This window comes from Polypterus senegalus, chromosome 9 (genome assembly GCF_016835505.1).
Source record: "Polypterus senegalus isolate Bchr_013 chromosome 9, ASM1683550v1, whole genome shotgun sequence".
Lineage (NCBI taxonomy): Eukaryota > Metazoa > Chordata > Cladistia > Polypteriformes > Polypteridae > Polypterus > Polypterus senegalus.
In genome coordinates, this window is record NC_053162.1 from 178,243,228 (window position 1) to 178,266,296 (window position 23,069).

General features: G+C 38.9%; 1 protein-coding gene and 1 long non-coding RNA gene across 4 annotated transcripts; one reads left to right on the forward strand and one right to left on the reverse strand.

Annotated features, from left to right (window-relative positions):
• Positions 1 to 2,315: 2,315 nt before the first annotated feature.
• atp5l (ATP synthase, H+ transporting, mitochondrial F0 complex, subunit g) lies at positions 2,316 to 15,622 on the reverse strand. The gene is made up of 3 exons (XM_039764411.1): positions 15,470 to 15,622; positions 10,029 to 10,189; positions 2,316 to 2,493 (listed from the first exon to the last, which is right to left on the reverse strand). The coding sequence occupies exons 1-3, from the start codon at positions 15,531 to 15,533 to the stop codon at positions 2,395 to 2,397; spliced, it is 324 nt and encodes a 107-aa protein (XP_039620345.1). The 5' UTR covers positions 15,534 to 15,622; the 3' UTR covers positions 2,316 to 2,394.
• A 3,399-nt stretch (positions 15,623 to 19,021) lies between these two features.
• Positions 19,022 to 22,817, forward strand: LOC120536065. 3 transcript variants are annotated; one of them, XR_005635008.1, is made up of 6 exons: positions 19,022 to 19,194; positions 21,426 to 21,596; positions 22,016 to 22,067; positions 22,160 to 22,213; positions 22,598 to 22,658; positions 22,749 to 22,817. It is a non-coding gene; the product is annotated as an uncharacterized LOC120536065 (long non-coding RNA). The 3 variants fall into 3 exon arrangements; XR_005635006.1 differs by lacking the exon at positions 21,426 to 21,596 and having other exon boundaries at positions 19,027 to 19,194; XR_005635007.1 differs by lacking the exon at positions 19,022 to 19,194 and having other exon boundaries at positions 20,439 to 21,596.
• The last annotated feature ends 252 nt before the right edge of the window (positions 22,818 to 23,069 follow it).

Genomic DNA, 23,069 nt, shown 5'->3' on the forward strand with positions numbered 1-23,069 from the left:
ACAAGCCACCATGTTGACCTCTGACACCCTTGGTGCAGGAGTGTTATGTACAGGACACCAAATCTCCAAACAGGCCTGCTGTACGTCTGACATTTAGAGAACAGGAACCAAAGGCAATCAAGTATGCAAAGAAAAATGAGAAGAAATGGCCTTGCAGAACCTACATGAACATTCGTGAGGTTTACAGAGTAGGCACCCGTGTATATGGAGACACTGGTGAGGTGCTCTGCCAGTGAACAGCATGTGGCGAGGCCACCTCTGCGTGGTATCAAGTCTCAGTCCAGACTCTTTTCATGCGTAGCTCCTAAATGGTGGGACGAGCTGCCCAACTACACCCAAACCTGTCGACTCCCTCAATGTGGATAAGAAGCAAGTGAAGACCCACCTGTCCCGTGAATATCCATATTTGGTTGATTTGTTCTTGCATTAAGTTTAACTGCTTTGTCGATTGTTAATCTATGTTTGTAAATTCATTATTGTAATGGCTGGCAAGAAGAGATAGGCGTCCTTGGACTACTGGAGTGGAAAATGAATAGAATGAGGCAGAAGGTCCCCTGCCTACACAAAGATCTGGGCATAAGATGCCATCTAAGGAATCAGCAGAGGAATATTACCTGACTGGGAGGCCGGTTTAAAGGAAAGACATAGAAGCGGAATTAATGCATGAAGTGGCAAAGTGGAATCAGGTTTTGTGGTCCAACAAAGTCAGTATTGTAAATAGCTTTTGGGAAATCCAGTGGTCGTGTTCTCCAGGCCAAGGAGAAAATGAGAGTTATGATTGTCAGGTGCAAAAACCAACATCTGTCACGGTACGGGGATGAGTCGGTGCCCATGGGATTGCGAGGGCACCATTAATTCATTAAGTTATGTAGGAATTCTGAAAATGCCATAAAGAAGCCAGCTTTTCCACAGACATGCCAGCATTTTCCCCAAACTGCATTCTGCCCGATTACAAGTGTTGACTGTGAAAGCAAAGAGTGCGGCGGCAAAACGGACACTTCTGATCTGTATGGTGCATTATGAAGCACAAAATATGGCAACAAAGACTCCGTACAGTTAACAACCTGCATAATGGAAGAAGGTGGGGAGGAATAGCGCTTGCTAAACGTAAGCATTTGGGCACTGAAGACACGATGGGTTAATGTCCTTAGCATTATGTTTAAGTCAAAAATGTAAAATAAAAATTGTACAACAGAGACATGTAAACACCAAAACAATATAAAGCAGGAAAGGTATGTGTGGTGTCCACTGCTGTACTGATGCACGTCCTGCACGTGATACGTTTTGAAACGGTCACCAACGTACCAGCGCATTTATTTTCACACTTTCCCTGCATTTATTGTTGCTTTCGCCTGACAAGGTAGAATGTCACCACCTGATTGACATCATCGATGTGCCCCTTGTGTTATTGTGGGTTACCACAGCACAAGCCTTAGCGACTTCCACATTTCCAGTGGCACAAACAGCTCCTGCATTGTGGACAGTGCACAGGAGGCTAACGTCTTTATTGTCCAACCACTTGATCGCAAAATATTTTGCCTTTTTGTTACTCACCTACTTGCACCATGGTGAACTTTCAGGTGACCGAATGTACCAGGCATATCATGTTGTTTCAATCATACAGTGCCGTATGCATCCGATTCATAGAGGCAGGCTCTATTGCAGGCACGGAGCTGGACAGTTTGACATCCATGGCAGAGCGACGGGCGCTGAGCAGACTCCCGTCAATCATGGAGAATCCACTGAACAGGATCATCTCCAGACAGAGGAGCAGCTTCAATGACAGACTGCTGTCACGGTCCTGCTGCACTGACAGACTGAGGAGACCCCACACTATGTGACTCTTCAATTCCACCGGGGGGGTAAACATTAACATTATATAAAGTTACTGTCTGTTATACCTGCATTGTTATCACTCTCTAATTTAATATTGGTTTTTATCAGTATGCTGCTGGAGTATGGGAATTGCCTCTTGGGATTAATAAAGTATCTATCTATTCAGGTCAAAAGTTCCGATAACCAGACGTCGTCACTACTGCGCAATTCAACTAATTGTTCACTTTCACTCTGTTCTATAACTGGCTTTACAGCTTCTCGTCTACACACGTTTGTATTTCGGTTGAAAGCTCCATCCTGCTCATGAATAACAATGTATGCCAAAACACATAGAAATATTCATGATCCGTTTGCAGCATAATGCTATTTATCCACTAGATGGCAGCAGAATATTGCCCAACATGTTATTTCGACAGGACGCTGAGATTTGTATTATCGAGACATTTGGGATACAGCTGAACCAATAAAAGATGCAATCATCAGGACATATTCTGTTTAATAACACCATAACTGCTGGTTACAGGATGTACAAAACACACAACGGGACGGGGACCCTGATCACACATTGTAGCCAATCAGGCTTCCCCTTCCAATGACCTCTCCAATGTAGAACCACATGAGGATCTCTGTGGCAACCAGTCCATTCCTTATGGCTTCCTAGAAGGACGAAAGAGAAAACAGAAGCAACAGTCAGTAAGACAGCGTGGACTTCATATTCTTGATTTGTTAATTTATATTCCAACTTGTGTTTATAATCCCAGACCCTCTCCTTTGTGTTCAGAAAATTGCTGCGTAGGTAGTAGGAAGCATGAGAAATAAGCCACTGTGCACTCTCTAAAAAGACGCAATTATCTAGGGGCATCGGATCAAATGTCACTATTTAAATATAAAATGCTACCGTGGCTGTCTGTTTATCTGTCCAGGATTTTAAATCACCTGTAGCTTGCAAACCGTTTCACCTATTGACCTGAAATTTGGTACACATGTACTACGTGATGTCTACTATCCGCTTTCGGGGGGATGATTTTTATTACTCTTCTTATTTTTATTTTATTATAGAATCAACTCTCGGCAGCACGCAGCAGGCGGCGGCGGCGCATGCGTCTGGGCCGTTCTCATTCCCTATCACCTTCGCGGTCACTTCACCTACCTCTTCATATCTTAAATCATTCTTGAGGCAGATTGAAGACTTAAGTGAAAAATTAAAGAAAACGTATTAAGTAATTGCGACACAAAAACTGACTTAATACAGTTTTAACGCAAAAAAAGATGACCACATAAGAAGTGATGGGTGGCATGGTGGCGCAGTGGTAGCGCTGCTGCATCGCAGTTAGGAGACCCGGGTTCGCTTCCCAGGTCCTCCCTGCGTGGAGTTTGCATGTTCTCCCCGTGCCTGGGTTTCCTCCGGGTACTCCGGTTTCCTCCCACAGTCCAAAGACATGCCGGTTAGGTGGATTGGCGATTCTAAATTGGCCCTAGTGTGTGCTTGGTGTGTCCTGCGGTGGGTTGGCACCCTTCCCAGGATTGGTTCCTGCCTTGTGCCCTGTGTTGGCTGGGATTGGCTCCAGCAGACCCCCGTGACCCTGTGTTCGGATTCAGCGGGTTGGAAAATGGATGGATGGACATAAGAAGTGAAGAAGCAGGTGGAGAAAAGAAGAGCTGCTCAGGAAGCAGCAAGCGCATCAACCTCTGAGCAAACGAAAGGTAAACGTACAGAGAAAGAAAGAGGATGAAGACTAGGAATGCTCAGGTCAAGTGGATTCACTGCATGTTATTGTGCAGTGCGCCATTACTGGTTTAAATATAAAACGCTACTGTGGCTGTCCATTTGTCCAGGATTTTATTTTTTTATTTATTTTATAGATTTTATTGTAATCATTCCATACAAATAGATCAATTTTTAAAAAAAAATAGGATTGAAAACAAATCAACCCCCATCCCTGAGAAAGAAAGGATGGCCAACTGAGTAAAACTTAAAACTGAGTGAAACTTGAATTATGGAAGACGGGATTGAACGAGGATATATCGGAGGATGAATGGAGACAAGTTTGTAAAAATTCTCAGAAACAGTTAGGGAGCGTTAGCTTAAAACTACTTCAATATAACTGGTTGATGCAGACTTATATAACTCATGTCAAAATAAATAGGTTTAATAACAATATTCCTGATACATTTTCAAATGCAGAGAGGCTCAGGGTTCATTTGTGCATTGTGTTTGGGAATGTAACATTATTAGAGACTTTTGGGTGGAAGTGATTAATATTACAAAGATAATTGTACCCTTGAATATTCCCTTAGATGCAAAAATGATTTTGCTACATTTATATCCAAAGAACTTTATGAATTTGCGCTGCTGAAGATTTAGTTTAGACTATGCTATATTACAAGCTAAAAGAACGATAGCTCTTAGCTGGAAAAGGCCTGATCCGCCATCTATTGGAACTTGGATTAATGCCATGGCACAGTGTATGGTCATGGAAAAAGTAACATATTTTATTAAAAACAAAATGGATGTATATGAAAAAATATGGAAGCCATTTAAGTACTACATTAACAACAATAATATTGGTCATTTATTACAAGAGGTGTAACTATGTATAATTTTTTATTATTTTTTTTTTTGGAAAAGGTAACTTTTATGTGTAAAGTACAGTAATGTATATTTGGTTTTTGGGTACCTTGCAATATTTTGTTTTGCATTTAAATTGTCTCGTGTAAGAGAATTCTGTGTATATCTATAGGGGAGAAGAGAGTGATGTGCTCTTGTTGGGGTGGGAAATAATTGTGACGAAATGGAAATGTGTTTCTATGTTACCTGTTTTGTATAATTAAAAACAATAAACACATTGTTAAAAAAAACAAAAAAAAAAACTTAAAGCTGGTCAAAATAAATAAATGGAAGACTTAAATAGGCGGATAAAGATAAATGGAGAAGGAAAAGAAATTGGAAAATAATCTGCTTCCTCAGTGCTTTAAGAGCTTATTCTAAAATGTTATTGATGAGATCCTGCCAGGTTTTGAAAAAGTTCTGCACTGATCCTCTAATTGAGAATTTGATTTTTTCCCCCCAATTTCAAATATAAAACATCAGTTACCCACTGACTTAAAAGAGGAGAGTTAGGATTCTCCCAGTTGACCGAGATAAGTCGACATGCCAATAGTGTAGTGAAGGCGTTGTTTGATTGTCCTTCTCCACTTTAAGCCCATTCGTATTCTGTTTGAAGCAGTAGAGGACAGTCTTAGCAGACAGGGACAGTTTTTCAAAAGGAAGGTGGCATTTACATGAAGTTACATTGTGTGACTTCTTTATCTGAAAAGCAGGTCACGATTTTTTCCTGTATTAAAGGGGATTTCATATGAGCATTCCAATTTGAATTGCAGCCTTACAGCACCTTTTTCAACCCGAGTTGTTAGAATCGGCTTGAATTCACATTCCCCAGATAGGGTTAATTTTATTTTAGAGCCAGTATGTTTAATGTATTATTTTTTTTTTTTTACACAATGGATTTATTTTGTCATATACTTTATTAAAGTGATGTAAACTGCAGACAGCACCAGAGTCCTGAGATCACTAGCCATTACTTGGATGGGAGACCATCTAGATACTACTAGGGTTACCACTAGAAGAGATGTTGGCGAGGCCAGCAGGGGGCGCTTACGCTGTGTTCTGTGTGTGGATCCCAGTGCCTCAGAGCAGTGATGTGGTTACTGTGCTGTAAATATGGCGCCATCCTTCAAATGAAATTTAAAAGTTTTTTTTTTTTTGATCATTTAAAGACACTTGGGCATCTTTTGAAAAGAGTAGGGTTTTTCAACCAGAGTTGTTAGAATTGTTTATCCTTCTCCACTTTAAGCCCCCCTGGATGCTCACCAAAAAACAGCCATTTAATGGGTTAGGAGGGATTGTGACCCCAAGGCTGTCTGAAAGGCACTTAAAAATATTTGTCCAGAATGATGTTAATTTGGTGCAGGCCCAAAACATGTGACCCAGTGAGGCTGGGACTTGATTGCAGTGTTCGCGGGTTGGCTCCTACCCTGGAAACATTTTGGACAGTTGTAAGCGAGACAGATGTGCTCGATATATAATTTTGAGTTGAATGTTTGTATGCTTTGTGCATATGGAGCTCGAGTGAATTCTCTGCATTGCTACCTTCCACTCCTTTTCTGAAATATTGAGTGAGAGATCTTTTTCCCAGTGTCCTCTTGGATCTTTGAAAGGGAAGGACTGTAAAATAATTTTATATAATGCAGAAATACTGTCCGACTCCTCGAGACTTAATATTTTTTCCAGCATAGAGGAAGGTGGGAGGTGATGAAAATCTGGCAGGTTCTATTTAACAAAAAGTCTCTAATTTGAAGGTGGTGAAAGAAATGTGTTGCTGGAAAGTTACATTTCAATATAATTGTTCATAGGATGCAAATACGTTGTCTATATAAAGATCTCGAAGTAATTTAATCTCAAATGTTTTCCAGATATTATGCTTGCGAGGGTTGAAAGAGGTGGTTCTCCTGCAGAGGTGACACAGATAGAAGCTTCTCCGTCTTAAAATGCTTTCTACATTGGTTCATATTCTGAGTGAGTGAAGCACAATTGGGTTATTAGTATATCGGTGATAACTTGCATTTATTGGGGCACACAGCAGGGAATATAAAGAAGTACTGCAGGATTTTATTTCTATTGCAGACAAAGCCTGCGTATGTTCATCTATTTGTGTCCAGGTTTTTACAGCTTGTATGTTTGCTGCCCAGGAATAAAACTGAAAGTTGGGTAGAGCCGTGCCACCTTCTGCCTTATGTCTTTGTAGGGTCCAGGATTTTAAATCACGCTCACTCGCAAACCATTTGACCTAGTGACCTGAAATTTGGCACACATATACCAGGTGATGTCTACAATCCGCTTTCAATGTAATGATTGACCTCCAAGATCAAAGGTCAACCCAGGAAGGTGAAGGTCAAAAATCAAATAACCTGTAGCCTGAAATCTGGTACACATACACTATGCTGCACTGCAGCTTTATTTTCAAAGCGAAGAGTTTTGGAATTATTATTCTTTTTAATTTTATTGTAGAATCAAATCTCAGCAGCAGCCAGCAGGGCGTACGGGCGCCGTTCTCATTCCCTACCACCTTTGCCATCATTTCCTCTACCTCTTCATATCTTAAGTCTTCAATCTGCCTCAACAATGATTTAAGTGCCAACTTAAGTGAAAAAATTAAAGAAAATGTACTAAAATTGCAACACAAACACTGACTTGATCAGTTTTAACGCAAAAAGATGCCGATGGAAGAAGAGAAGCGAGTCGCTAGGGTGGAGAAAAGTAGAGCTGTTCAGGAAACGGCAAGCACATCAACCTCTGAGCAAATGAATGATAAACATACAGAGAAAGAGGATAAAAACTAGGAACGATCAAGTCAAGTGGAGTCACTGCACGTTATCGTGTACTGCGCCATTACTGGTTAGGAAATAATCATATTTCTGCTTTATAGAAAAATATTAACATGCTTGATGGAAAATATTTAACAATTTTGACTAACATGCAGTTCGTTCTGGCTAATAATTTTAATCAATTATTTTGTTTTTTCCCCCCAGCAGCAGCCCTACTAAAAATCATGAAGCACTTACTAAATTAAAGAGAAGTACATTTATGGAAGAAAACCAGAAATGACCTCTCCATATAAAATAGAGGGACTCTGCATCAGCTGTGTGTGAGTGGAGTTTGCTAGTTACTGCCATCAGCTTTTTAAAACCCGCAGGTTGAGGGATGGTGAATTTTCTAAGCAAGCAAGCTCGATAAACTGATCAGTCTATTCGTGTGCAAAATGAAAGTTTTAGAGAAAAAAAAAAAATCAAAATACATTTAGATCTCACTAAGCAAACATTCATTATATGTTTACTTTTATGAACACGAAGGATTAGCACCTAAATTTCACTACCCACACACCTGTTTTAGATCAAAGTTTCCAGTGCAAGAGTGACAATTAAATTCACCACATGCACCATTGTCCTGTCACAAGTAGTTGTTCTGCGCTTGCCCATGCAGCAAGTGGAGGATCAAGAGTGCAAGCACCTTGGCTTGTTGGTGTTGCAGAACAGTAACTTTGGATTTAGGACACGCATTTACACTCCTCCTAGAAATGCAGTTGCTGTGTGAATGAGACTGCCACTGCCTAGGAGAAACTGACTTGTAAATTGTGCCAATTCACCATATTCTGTTGGCTCACATTCACCACAAAATGTATTTAAAACTGCCCTCACCCTACTGCTTCAAAGCCTTTTGCAAAAATGTAGGTGGGATGATTGAATAATAAGCAAGTGACACTAGCAATATAATGGGTTTTATAAGGTTACTAGCCATGTTCGTCCAACTACGTTGCGCGTGTTAAAGTTGTCTGTGAAGGGCTCCCTGTTTAAAAGCGGCTGCCAGTCGTGAACTGGGCTCTTCGCCGCACAGCATTACGATTTTTTATAAGGGAAACAAAATTACAAAAGAAAACCCTTGGACATTGATTTGAGAGGAACGGCCTACTCGGAATCACTGTCCGAATCGTAATTATGTGGTGGTGTAGGAGCATTTCTGCTTCTGTCCGTTCATGACGCTGTCGTTTCCTCTCACGATGTCTTCTCAACCTTTCTCCAATCTCGCAGGTTGGTTTGTGGCAATCCAAAGAGTAAGGCAATATACACGGAGCAACGGTTATAAAAGGGGGACACATAGGTATCCAGGCTCTTTAAAGCATAAATAGGGATCACTTCACTGATATGTGAGCAAGCCACGGTACAACTGTGAGACGCGCAGCACTCGCCGGCTACAACGTAACAATAATCATCTCCGGAATGTGCTGTCACGTTGTCATTCATTTTACCTCACTGTCTTGCTTTCATTCATATGTTACGTAGGCACGTACCTTTTATCTTCGGCAATCTCATTCTCTAACCAGGCCTCAGGAGCTAACCAGCGTAACACTGTCCACCACCCCTTTCGTTATTCCGGTACATTGTTGACATCCGTGAGCAACAACAACGCCATAAACTGGAAGGTGGTCTACGCATGCGTGGAATTCGCAGACAAACAAAGATCAAGATCTAAATGAAGATCTCTTTAGTTAATTCAAAGCACAACAATTTGTTTAGTTTGAATGTCTGTGTTTTGAGGTGTGACTGGCGTACTGCAGTCTTCAGTAGTATAAGCCTGGAGGAGATTCTTAATGCAATGCCTATGTTTTAGGTGTCTCTCTACTGCCATCTAGTGCTTCTTTTTCTAATTCATTCACAGACAAAGATCAAGATCCAAATGAAGATTATATATAGAGATTTCAAAGCACTGTAAAGTAGCACAATTTTGCCAATAAAAATAGAAATCATTCCATGTACAGTACACATTTGTTTTTCCACACAATAATGAACACAGGCTTTATAGTATTGTCTGAGAGGCGGAGTTTGCTTAGCAGAAGGCAGCATCTAAGTCTGTCCTCCTGCTGACTGAACTCCACCTCTCAGACAAGTATGTACCCTTGTTTAGACAAATAAATACTTTTAAGAAAAATAAACTGCAAAGTAGCACTATAACTATATTGTTGAGGGACTCTTATCTCTTTGGAGGAAATCTGTTTAGAGTTGAAAAAATACTGGAATTTTGCCCATAAGAATAAATGGAAATGTTCAGCTTAATCTACACACGTTTATTTTGTAAATGGTGTTTCCGGAACAAACGGATTTTTCTTCACCAACAATAAAATGCATACAGTTTACTGCAAGTTCCCACTCCCACTATACACAGTGGGGCTAACACACTGCACTGTGGGTTGCCCAAGTTAATGTACACTGTAGTGGCCTGTAATGAACATCCACATGGACAGCCCTAAACAAGTAATTAGAGAGAAAAGTGTGGCAACAGTGCCATTCTACACATGTGGGGCATAAGCTAGATGTGGGGTATGTTTGAAGTCACCACAATATGTGCCACACAGAGGGGACATTTACCAGCTTTTCTTGTTTTTTTTATTCTTTAGAAAGGGGCAGGTTTCCTTAAATGTTACGCAATGACCATTCTAAATACTTATGATGAAAATACTTATTTTTATAGAGGAAGACACCTAAGGTGGGAGCTCTTTTTCAGTGCTCTGGGAAGCACAGCTACTTTTTAAAAAGGTTTCTACTGTTGTATTAAAAAAAAAAAAATACAAATACCATACCCGCACTGTGACCTGGGAAAGTCGGCCAGCCTGAAATGCTCGGACTAGTCCCTTGGCGCTTTCGATGGCCTTAGGAATTTCTGCTGGAGTAGGTGGCACCAGCTCCACCCTGGCGTAATGCCAAAATGTTGCCAAGCGTGGTCTTGAGTAAGCGACAGTAGCTGAAAAGAAGCAAAGGTGGACTTTATTTGTGGCATCAGTTACACATGTGACTGCAGTAAGGAGAACAACTGCTGTTCTAAAAACAATTCAGAGTACAAAAATCAGTACGAGATGTCAGGGAATACAAATTAAAACTAATGTTAAGGCTTGCATTGATGTACAGTCAACTCCAGACTTACTCCAGCCTCATTTTTTGTCACATTTTTCCTCCCAACAAAAACCTCTCTTTAGTAATATTTTTTCCATTGAAAACACTGATTTGTAAAATATTGGCACTCCCATGATTCTTCATCTGGAAGCAAAAACAAAAACAAAAAAACCCACAACTCTGGGCTTCTTTCAGTAATGTTTAGCTTAGAGAAGAGGGATCTTGGACCACTCCTCCACGCAAACCATTTCCAGTTCTTTAGTATTCTTGGGCTTGTGGGCTGCTCTTCAGTTCACACCACAGGTTTGCACTGGAGTCTAAATTTGGAGACTGAGCCATTGCAATAACTTTGATTTGCATTCTCGCAACCATTTCTCTGTTGATTTTGATGTGTGCTTGGAATCATTATCTTGTTGAAAGGTCCATCCATGACCAAGTTTTAACCTTCCTGCAGAGACGGCAGGTTAATACTCCCCAGCATGTAGTGGAATTTATTCTTCTATTAATCTTGACAAGAGCTGTTCAACATCTCATACCAAAACAGCCCTTCTATGCATTTCCCTTTTTCACACAAAATATGAAGGTGGCGTGCTTGGCCGAAAACTAAGAGGGAAAAAGAATTCTGATTAGTTTAATCTTCTGTATTATTCTTTGACCGCTGGACATCTGCCACAGCACTCAACCAGCACCCCACTCTGCAAGCCTACCAAACTGGGTAGCTCTGAACACAACACATGATCACAACATGAAGCTGCTTTCCTAAAATTTATAACCTACACTTATTAGCTAATTTTCAAAACAAGTCAAAATAAGAATAATAATAATAGCATCCTTCTATATAAAAGCGATCGGGATTGTCCTTCCATCCCGTGAGTGCTACACAGGCGCGGAGTTTCACACACGCCCCGTCCATTTTGCAATGCACGATGGGATTTGTAGTTTTGTTTTTCCAGGTAAAAGATGATTTTCTACTCCAGACTGTGCGATATCTTCTTCTTCTTTCTTACTATATAAAAGTGGTCGGGATTGTCCTTCCGTCCCGTGAGTGGAAAGCGTAGAGGTATTCCGCTTATCACAGACGTACTACTTACAGCTTGCGGTACGAAGAGACATGATGTGAGCAGAGTTCTGGTGCTCCCATCGTTTCCTTGCTTTTGTGCGTGATGCGCTGGAAAAATAGACAAAATTATGTCTCTGGAAATAATTAATGTTGATGGAGTACAAATGCCTCACTGCGTAGTAAATATCAGGGGGGTTCAAAAGGGCGACCTCAATATAGAAAAAAAGTATAAATTTCATCACAAAAATAAACTACGAATATTAAAGTAATACCGCTCAAATGCAATATAACCAAGTGACTGAGTTTGCATAAAATATCAAATTGATCTACATATTGAATTGCCTTAAGAAGTGGTCAACTTAAAAGTCGGTCGCCTTAAAAGGCGGGTCAGCCTAGTAATATTAATAAATATCAACCAAAAAAACGGGTTTGTCGATTTTTGTTTTTCCATAACATCACCAAATTTAACCAAATCAGTCAAAAGTATTTATGAAATTTTGGGACATTTAGTTTATGTATTGGTTACTGACCTAAATGTACAATCCTGCCAAAAGTCATCTTTGAAACTAATTGGGGAAACAGTGCGCTTTGTTGAGAAGTCAGTCAGTCAATTGATTTTATCGATCAGATATATCTCTCTCTCACACACACACAGAGAGTGGGCCATAAGTTTTTATATATATATATATATATATATATAAATTAGTTTCCAACATTTTTTTATATTTTAGATAACCTAAAAAATGCATTTTAATAAAGAGCTGATGATCATGATGATGGCCGGGTCAGGAAGCAATCGAATTTAACAGAAAACGTGGAACGAACATCACACACGAAACATAAATCATCTTAGGGAATGTATCACCAACACCATTACAAGCATAACTCCAGCTGTGCTAATACGTGTTCATCAGCAGTGGCGGACACGTACTGAACTGTGTTTTCAAAACAATGGCAGTCATGTAGAGCAGATGTTCCCAAACTCGGCCCTGGGGACCCCCTGTGGCTACAGGTTTTTGTTCCAACCAATTTCTGTTTTTCATTGGACTTTTAGCCTAATTAAGTGAGTCATTATTTCCCAGTTTGTGTTTTAGAGTCAATGTAGAAATTACAAAACTAAGTTAGGTAGATTTTTATTAAAATGTAGTAAGCAGTTATATGGGGCATATATAGTTTTTTTTTTTTTTTTTTAAAGTCGTAAACAGTATTTTCAACCTAGCTTTCATTCTGCTTTTCGAAGTGTTCTGGTTATTTAATTATTTACTAATTAGCGGACCAGGTCTGACACTGAAGTCATTGCTGCTTTCATCATCCTGGGTGTCTACTATGCTGGTTGTTAATCGTCACTATTAGGGTTAAATGAAGGGAGCAAACTACACAGAAAAAGGGGAAAATAGGAAAACAAAAGAGAGTTAAGCATTTATAGCTCTAGAAAAAATAGAGATATTTCTAAATGTCTTATAAAATGTAAAATCCATACTGTTGTGTTTTTCTGAATGCAGAATAAGAGAAGAGTGAAAAACACCAGCTAATTAAATGAGATCAGTTGTTATCGATTATTATCACCGATTGTGAAGTTGGTTGGAACAAAAACCTGCAGCCACAGGGGGTCCCCACGACTGAGTTTGGGAACCACTGATGTAGAGCATATTATATAAATGAAAATGGTTTTTCATAAAAAAAAAAAAAAGTTTATATTTCCTATGTATAGAAACTTATGGTCCACCCTGTGTGTGTGTGTGTGTGTGTGTGTATGTATATATATATATATGTGTGTTACATAGTTTACTGTCAAATAACGCAAAGAGCATGCGACACATGTTTTGCCTATGATATCTAAAGAGTAGCAGGTTGAGCCAAAAATGTGGAGATACCTTAATATAAGGGAACCGATGTAAACAAGACACTGGAAGAAGGTAACAGAATAATAAATATAACGACATGCTCTAGTAGAGTGGGAAGGTATATGTGTGTTATCAGTCTAGTCCTTGAGTGTTGAAAAGTCTTATGGCAAGAGCAAAGAAACTAGTCCACATTCTGGTAGTGAATGCCTGCCTGAATGCTTTGGTTCACTGTTGCAAATGGCAGGAGGGTGAACAGTTTATGTGAGAGATGTGTTGGGTCCTCCACAATACTGATAGCTTTGTGGATGCAGCGTGTGGTGTGCATGAAGGTGATGGAGGGAAGAGAGATTCTTATGGTCTTTCTGCAGCAGATAGTGAGGACAGATGAGGTCTTGCAATCCACAACAGTGCAACTCCCAAACCAGACAGTGATGATGCTGCGCAGGATGCTCTCAATAGTCCATCTGTAGAAGGTGGTGAGAGTTGGGCTTTCCTCAGCCTTCACAGGAAGTAATGACGCTGCTGAGCTTTCTTGGCTATGGAGCGGGTGTTGAGGGTCCAGGGGAGGTTCTCTGCCAGGTGAACATCAGAAGCATTTGAAGTGCAGCACCACTGGTAGAGGGGGCTACCATGATCTTTGACAGCACAGCCCCACTTATAAATCACATAGATGACTGCACGAAAGCTTGACAGGGAACTCTACTGTATATGTAAGGCTAATGGCATTATCAGATGGGGGAGTGAAGCCCTTAAAGCTAAGTGACACTCCAGGTGAAGTGTACAAGTTCCAGTTTTCTCCTTCATGTCACTTTCCAAGCATAGAAAATATATGGTATATGTATATCTTCAATGACCCTGTCCTGTTATTTCTTCATAATATACACAGGATCTGACTCTTCCTCACTGATTATGCAATGCAACTTCTTTTTCCATGTACTGGTTCTCTCTCTCAGTTGCATTACTGCTGTCAGACTGGTATTCTCCATTAATCGTTTCACTCCTACTACTCCTCTGCCTTTGTCTCTCTTCTGGTTTCCAGTTCCTGTAAGAACCCACTTTAATACTCTTGCCTCTGAAGATCTCCAATCCTTGGTCTTTCTCTCTATATGTTCCTTCAAAAAGTCTCTGTTCTACCTATGCCTGTGTGTGGACTACCAAGACTGGGCAATGTTTCACCGTTCTTGCACCAAAGCTGTGAAATGATCTCAGTGTATCCCTTCAAACTGCACCCGTGTTTCTGCATCTTTTGATAACACACCTTTTGATTACACATTTTGCATCTGCTTTGGATCTCTTCTACAGTACAGCTTTAATTTGACAACGAGTTTAGGATACTAATTTTTGTCTTAGTTTAGTTCTTGGTATAAACTATGCAGTAGTCGAAATACATAGTGTTCGCTTTTTAATCTTACTCTCCGTTGCTATGAAGCCTGCGTCTTCATTTTTGTAAGCATTATAACCCGCTTTGTAAGTCGCCTTACATATAGGCGTCTGCTAAAGAAATAACAAATAAATACAATGTAATGTAGCCCACTCTCAGATTTCATACCTGGTACTAACCTTGGCAATAGTTAACCAAATTTACCTTCGCTCGGGTTTTGTTTTTCTCACGCATTCGACAGTAACAACCATCAACTATACTTAAGGGCAAAGGCAATGATGAGCTCAAAGGCGTCTGAAGATTTCACGGAGTTAGCGGACTGGCTAGTGAAGCGCGTAGAATGCACATTAATGTTTTGATGCGCAGATTATGTGCAACGTTTTGAACTTCAAGCCGAGTCCGTGAAGTACGAGAGTCCTCCCTTTGTACGCATCGCTTCCACTCAGACACTTGCACATGCACACCTGCTCACTTGGACTCATTCAAACTGTATGTCCCCTTAACGTGTATCTGACAGCTAGCCATGTGTGCATTCTTCACTAGCAAGGTATATATTACTGCGAACATATTAGCGGGCCTAACAATTACGGTCTTAAAAACGCAGATAAGCGAGGATATTATGGTATATCACACCTGTGTAATTAATAAATTGATTAAATAAATAATCAACTCAGTTCTGTTGCCTTGCTCCACTTCGTCGAGTCACGGACGAATTCAAACTGCCTCGTTATTACAGAGAACTCTAGGCAGTCGTCCATTGCTCTATGACATTTTAGATACAGTAACATGAATACAACTCGGACTAACAAACGATTTCACTCTACAATGTAGTTCCAGTCCACTTACCATTAATTAGTTTCGGAGTCTTAGTTACGACGGACTGAACGAATTTCTGTGCCGCCTGTGCCATTGCAGATGCCTCTTTTCAGTCACTGCGGCTTTCCTCCCGGCCTTCTGCTGCTGAATGTCACCTCCGTTAGGTAGGACCCCAGATAGCCGCGGTGTGCCTGGCAGCGTTGAAAAGAAGTCGAGTAGGGCAGATATGGAAAAAAAAAATATTACATAGACCTACTAACACAAAGAATACATTATCTGGGAATCGTCAGAACTCAAAAAGGTGAGCAGGAAGATTCTTATTCACCTTCAAGTAGAATTGCAATCTGGCGCAACGAGGCTAACCGCTACAGGGGTCCTTCAAGCCCTGGCGTCGCACGGCGCGATCTTCGCTCCGTCCACTTGCGCCCTCCTTCTGGTGTACGAAGTGCAAATCTGTAGGCTGTTTTGTTTTAAACAAATAATTTTTCTTAAATGCTTTTTATCATATATATATATATATATATATATATATATATATATATATATATATATATATATATATATATATATAGGTCATTCTTATTTTTATGCAAAGAAAATAATCACAACCAAAGTTATTTAAATTAAATGAAACTGAAAATCTTTCCAGGGCAATAGCCTTATTTAACCTTTTTGTTTTGTCGAGATAGAAAAACTTAATAATGCAGTTGTATAATTCAATAAAGAGTGCATACAAAAAGATATAAATGTTGGTACCCATCTGGAGGGTCTCATCTTATGCATATACCACTTTAGCTTGTATAATGATGAAGTTAATCATATAGTGTTAAATAACCTGAAGGAGTCATTATTAAAATGTAACAGTATGTAGAAACTTTCAAGGAGTAGCTCTCTCCCAATTCTTTTTTTTTTCTTTAAAGTTTATAGAAAAAGATCTGGCCAAAAGGAGCGGACGATAAATGTTTGATAAAACTCTGGAGGCCATTTACAAATCATACAAACATCACTGACATCAAGAAGCTTACTGTTGTATTTCAGCCTGGGTTCCTCCCTGACGTGGGGTTCAAATTCTTGCTTTATTTTGGTTTTCTTCACCCTTAAGTCTTTGATTTATGCTGTTACTTGTGTTTATTATTTTCTGTATTCCTAAAGTCAGTCCTGAGGGCTGTTCCACGAAGCGAGCTTATAAAATCGAGGATTATTTGTAATAGCCTCGCTTGAGTTAGCCTAACGGTTCAGCCTAACAGTTCACTTCAGGCTCATTGAGTTCCACGAACAAAATTCAGGTGTATTTAATCTCCGCTAATTCAAGCCAAGCTTGATAAGCGAGGCTCGTGCGCGTCCACGCGATATAAAAGGCAGCCTTGTTAATCGATGCTGGATAAGTAAGAATGGAAACTAAGGAAAGAGCTGCGTTTTTTTCGCAGGCGGAGCAAGAATTATTATTATAAGCCTTTGAGGACTACAAAGCTATAATAACTAGAAAGGGGAACACGAGCTGTATTATCAAAGCTCGTGAGGCTGCATGGCAGAAAATAGCTGACAAGTTAAATGCGTATAAGAACATGATTTTAGTAACTTTTCTGTTAAGGATGTCAAACTATTTAACAACTAAATGAGAACAGTTTCAAGCCTTCAAAATGTATAGTCATTAAAATTTCCTTTTACATATGCATTTTGTTACCAGTTGTAAGGTACTTTAAGGTTATTTTAACACATTGATAAACAGGACAGCACGTTAATTATATGGGTTCATCTTGGATAAAAAGTGATATATAATTGTAATTATTAATATAATTATTAATAATGCTTGGCTTCAGGAGCAACATGAGTGGAACGAAAAGGTCCTGGCAGCAAGTGAAGAATGCGTCATTATTGGCATACGCTCCTGCTGCAGTATTGCCACATTATGCAAAACTGCACAGGCTACTACAATGTCACACGCTCTGTCTGGTGTAACTCTGAGATGCTGCAGGCAGTTAAACCTGGATTTTAACTGTCCAAATGTCATTTCAATGCGTGCCCTTATCTTACAATGGGCATGGTTGAAATGTCTTTCTGCTTGTGTTGCAGGATCTGTATATGGTGTGAGAAGAAACGGTAGACATGGGTATCCTCTGTCACCAAGCAGCACACCAGGAAAAATTCCTATAATGGAAAGTAGACACATTAGACTGTAGTATAATAAACTATAGTATATTTGTGAATTTTAGTTGACTTGCCTTGTCTGAGGCTTTGAGCCAGTGAAGACTCGCGAAAAATTCTGGCATCATGTACTGATCCTGGCCATTTTGCCACAATGTTTGAAATTAGATGTTCAGCAGTGCATACCATCTGAAACATTTTAGGAAATGGTAATGACATACATTGCTAATGTTGGACGACTACACTTTCACCTCTTGTATATAAATGTGAGATATTATCAGTACGCCTCGCAGTTAGGAGACCCGGGTTCGCTTCCCGGGTCCTCCCTGCGTGGAGTTTGCATGTTCTCCCCGTGTCTGCGTGGGTTTCCTCCGGCTACTCCGGTTTCCTCCCACAATCCAAAGACATGCAGGTTAGGTGGATTGGCGATTCTAAATTGGCCCTAGTGTGTGCTTGGTGTGTGGGTGTGTTTGTGTGTGTCCTGCGGTGGGTTGGCACCCTGCCCAGGATTGGTTCCTGCCTTGTGCCCTGTGTTGGCTGGGATTGGCTCCAGCAGACCCCCGTGACCCTGTATTCGGATTCAGCGGGTTAGAAAATGGATGGATGGATGGATTATCAGTACTTACCTGTACATTAATACTGTGATATGATTTGCGGTTTATTTAATCAGGCTCTGTTGGACCTGCTGGAGCCTTTATCCTCACGTGCGTACAGTCAATGGCTCCAATGACGTTAGGAAAGCCTGACAAATTAAATTCAGTTACTTATCAGGTAATGATTTATGTGCTGTAAATGAGTAGATGTTTAAAGATTAAGCACCATTAATTCCAAAGAAAGTTTCCTTAATGGCAAGAATTCCTCGGTGGCCAGGAAAGGTAATGAATATATTTAAAAAGGACTTTAATGCAACGCAAACCTTCCTGATTTCACGGCACACTGTAGCTTTGCTTGAATGTTCAGCATCCCCCACACTGTACAGAAATGAACCACTGGCAAAATAACGCAAAGCGATACACAAAGACTGTGCAACCGTAAGGGCTTTAGAGCGACGTGTGTTTTTAGAAATGTAAGGTTCCAATAACTGACACAAATATGCAATACTGTGTCTACTAAATCTATAGCGCTCGTATAAATAATCATCCGCAAAATGCAACGGATCTATCCTGGGCCGAAGTAACTGTGGAACCTGTTGCCTTAAAGCTCTACGAATGAGCCTCGCTCCCTCATCAACTGGATTATGAATAAATGGGCACGCCATGGTTATTCATGTAAAAGCCTTCAATGCACTCCTTGTCATTTTATACTTTCTAAGTAATTAGAATCGCCTGCATGTAATCTGTAATAATTTTATATTGGAGGGTCGATGTGTGCGAAAGAGGGAGTGAACAGCAGCAGAATAATCGAGAAGCATCCACTTGCAGAGCCACAGCACCATACGTCACCGCAGTTTCAGACCCGCAGTTGTAGACCCGCAGTTTTAGACCCGGAAGTGACGTTACCATTTCTAGGCAAGGCGAAAACAACGCCTCCATTTATCGAACACAAGTCTTAGTTTTTAGCACGAGCGCAGCATTTTTGAGCACGAACAAAATATGACAGAAAACAGCACGGTATTATTGTTGTTGTTGTTATTATTTTTATTATTATTACTACTGTTATTCTTAATATAATTATAAACCTGTACATTTTGCAAAACGTTTTTCAGAACAGTTTGAAAAGTTAACTTTACGTTTACATGTATGTAATCTTTGGCTGGCGAGCTAATTGTTAATGACTGCAACACTGGTTACGGTGGTTTGCCTCGTAAAAACTGGAGAAATCGACACTTAATGTTGCATTGTCAGCAAAATACGATAAAAATGCATTTTGCTCAAAGTTCAGTCTATGTTCTTGATGAACGGAAAATTCCCAATACTTTAAGACGATATTTAACCTAAATTAAGATCTTTTAAGTTTCGTTTTGTTGTTTGTAATATATTTTATAAATTGTATTCATCCATCCATTCATTTCCTAACGAATGTTAACGTAGTGTTTATTTAACTTTTAATTATTTTCTTTTTTGGGGGGTGGGCGCGACTTTTTAATGAAAATGAAACAAACATATTCCTATTCGGTTAAGAAGTGAACATTAAGTCTTCAAATGAGAAAGTAATCTAGGTATAAGCTTCAAAATTCTACACCACTTTATAATAAATTATGTTTTCTTATTTAGCCAGTGAAGTAGTGTCAAATGATGTTGCTTTTAAGAAAGCTGAGAAATTAAAATCCTTTGCCCAAATTGAATGTTCAGAATTTGGTGCATTAGTTAACAAGTCTAAATCTTCCTTCATTTTCTTACTACATTTGTGAAAGATCTTTTCTTTCTCTTTGGTAAGCCACATTTAAGTATTATAAATTAGTTTTTAAATCTTGGATGTGTACCTACATTATTTATATTGGCTAATAACCTCTTCTTAATGTAAAAAAAGAAATCTTTTTAACTGTGATCTATCAAATTATAGACCAATTTTCTAATCTTTCTTGTATTTCTGAAATTTAGAGAAAGGTGTAGGTAAGTGGTTCTCTATATTTTTGCAAATAAAAGTAATCTCTTGTAACATTTTCACCCAGGTACTGCTTTAGTCAAAGTATTCAATGATTTGCACTCCACTGACGAAGGTTGCATTTTAGGCCCATAGTATTACATCTACAGTAAGTGCCACATTTGATACTATAGACCATGATATTCATCTGATCAACTACATGAACCATCTCAGTGTTCTAAAATAGAGGTTTACCTGTTAGAAAGTAGATTCCTTGAAATTTTCATTTGTTGAATTCTAAAAAAAGAAGTGCTAGTCATTGGTTGAAAGCTGCTAAAAATGTCAGTCTGAATGTAACATGTCTGTTGATGGCACCCCTATCACTCACAATGCACTAATTCTAAACTTGGATATATCTACAATGAAAATGATGATCTTTCATTTGATACACATACTAAACATGTATCTAGAGTAGTCTTCATTTTACTTAAGAAATATTGCAAAACTTAGATTATGTTAGCATTCCATGATGCTGAATAACTTATCTGTGCTTTTATTACTTCTACATGGATCACTATAAGGCTTTGTGGCTGATAACAGACTTAATTTAGTTCAAAATACAGCGGCTGAAGAGCTTACAAGAGCCAGGAAATATGAACAGTATATATCACCCCTGTTTTGCTTTCTTTACATTTTCTTTCTGCAAATTTTGTATTTTGTATTGAATTATTAGGTACTGGTGATCACATGTATCACTTTGCATAGTTAAGGATCTCAATATTTGAGTTACCTTTTAATTCCTTACAATCACTCTTACAGGAAGTGGAATATCTTGTTGTCTCTAGAATAAAAAAAGCTGTAGCTGGAAATAAAACAGTAGTTTGTAAAGCACACTGTTTTAGGAACAACCCTGCCAAAGTGGTTTGAGATTCTGACAGTCTGTCAGCCTTCAAATCTAGGATAAAAATATATTTGCTTAGTCAGTCCAATAAGTAAAATTTACAATGAATCTGCATTCCTATTTGTCCTTTGTCTTTTCTTTTTAAACTTGCTATGTTATTTTTAATTTGTGTAAAACAAAACAGACCATTTTTTATTTTGTTCAATTATAATCTGGTACTGACACCAAGATTTTTGTCTCCAGGTTTATGGCCTGGAAATAGTTAAAGCTGCTTTGTGACAATACTAATTGTAAAATGCACAAAATAATTCAAATTTGATTGCTTGATTAAAACAGTTATTTAGTATTGTGAGTGATTACTGTAGATACAGAATTTAAACTTGCTAAAGCTATCCTGCTTTTTTGTCATTTTTATAGAAACACATAACTATTCAATTGGGAGAGTCAGTACCACTGCTGACTCAATGCAACAGATGTTGCACCTTGTTCCATTGTCCTTTTGTAGTGGTAATGTTTTTAAGCCCTCCAAACTGGAAAAATTAAAAAAGCATTTGAAGAGTCATTTCAAGAAGGCAGTTCTCCATGAAGGTAAATTCATTTGAGAGTTTATTTTTAATGTATGTCCAGTACTGGTACATACTGTATACTTTTAACTCGGTATTCTACATTATAACAATTTATACTGTTACACATTTTAGGTTTTGCCATCCACAGATGTGGTTTAGACTGCAGACCATCACAGCATTATCACTGCCCCTACTGCCAGACTACAATATTTTATTTAATTCAAGTGTATATTATAAATATTTAAGTTATCCATCCATCCATCCATTTTCCAACCCGTATATGCAAAATGCCGTCACACTAATATTGATAACACATGCCTACTTTAAGAAGTTGTGCTTATATTCTGCTTACATCAAGATTTTCTTACTCTACCTAAATATCAGCACATATTGGATATTTACATTTGTATGTGTAAGACTTGTTTGTTTGTTTTGTTACAGTAACATGACAAAACGAATATCTTCAGGCACATGGATACTAATTAAAAACAAGGTTAGTTTATAGGAATGTCATTGAGAGGACTACAAGTAATGGACATTCTTTTGTAACTTGCAGTAGGTGATATGAATCCATTTCAATTTCAGAATCTTCCACAGCAGTTGGTTGGGTCAGTGGATTGTGGAGTATTCATGTTGATGGTGAGAAAATCAAAGAAACTTATTTTTAGGTTGGGAATTCTTTAGAATCACTATAAATAAATTGCAATAAGTAGAGTGTGCACTGTACTGTATGCAAATAGATTAAATATTAATTTAAGATAATTCTTTTGTGTGCTCCACAGTATGCTCTGCACCTTGTCTTGGATGCCATTTGACTTCACAGCTGTAAGCTTTCACTTATGTCTCTGATTATTTGTTAATATCTGTTACTGGTTTTAATGTACTTTGTTTTTTCCATCTGCATGGCACTGTGATTTACCCTTGATCAGGAGGTGGTGGTGCTTCATTCTGTTGGAGAATTTTGCTGTTGAAAGGTATCTCCTCTCTCTCTCTCTCTGGCTAACGTGTGAATATTTCTTACAGGACAAAGGCGTTCACTAAAGGGGCACTGGAGAGTGTGAATGAGACCCAGAGCAGTGAGGAGGTATATACTGTATGTAATATCTAATATTATTTAAATAGGCATGTAGAAATACATGTTTTGTTTAATTCTCTTTGTGGTCTTTATCTAAAGGAACCACTAATAAAAAGGGACCTCCACACTGCAGTAAAATGGTTGCACCAACATAGACAGTTGTTCAGAGGTGCCGTGTCTGAGCCCCATTTTCTGGAGATGGAGGAGGACCAAAGCCGAGCTCTCCAGGACATCATCGATACAGTTGAAACTGAAGATTTAATTTTGGCAAAAGAACCCTTTATATTTATTTTTCAGTTTAGGGATGATATGGAACTTTTCACTCAAAAATGTCGGGATAAAATGAAACTTAAAGTAAACTGCATATTTAATGAATCAGTATAATTATTGTCTGTTGCTACATTGATTGTTACTTGTATT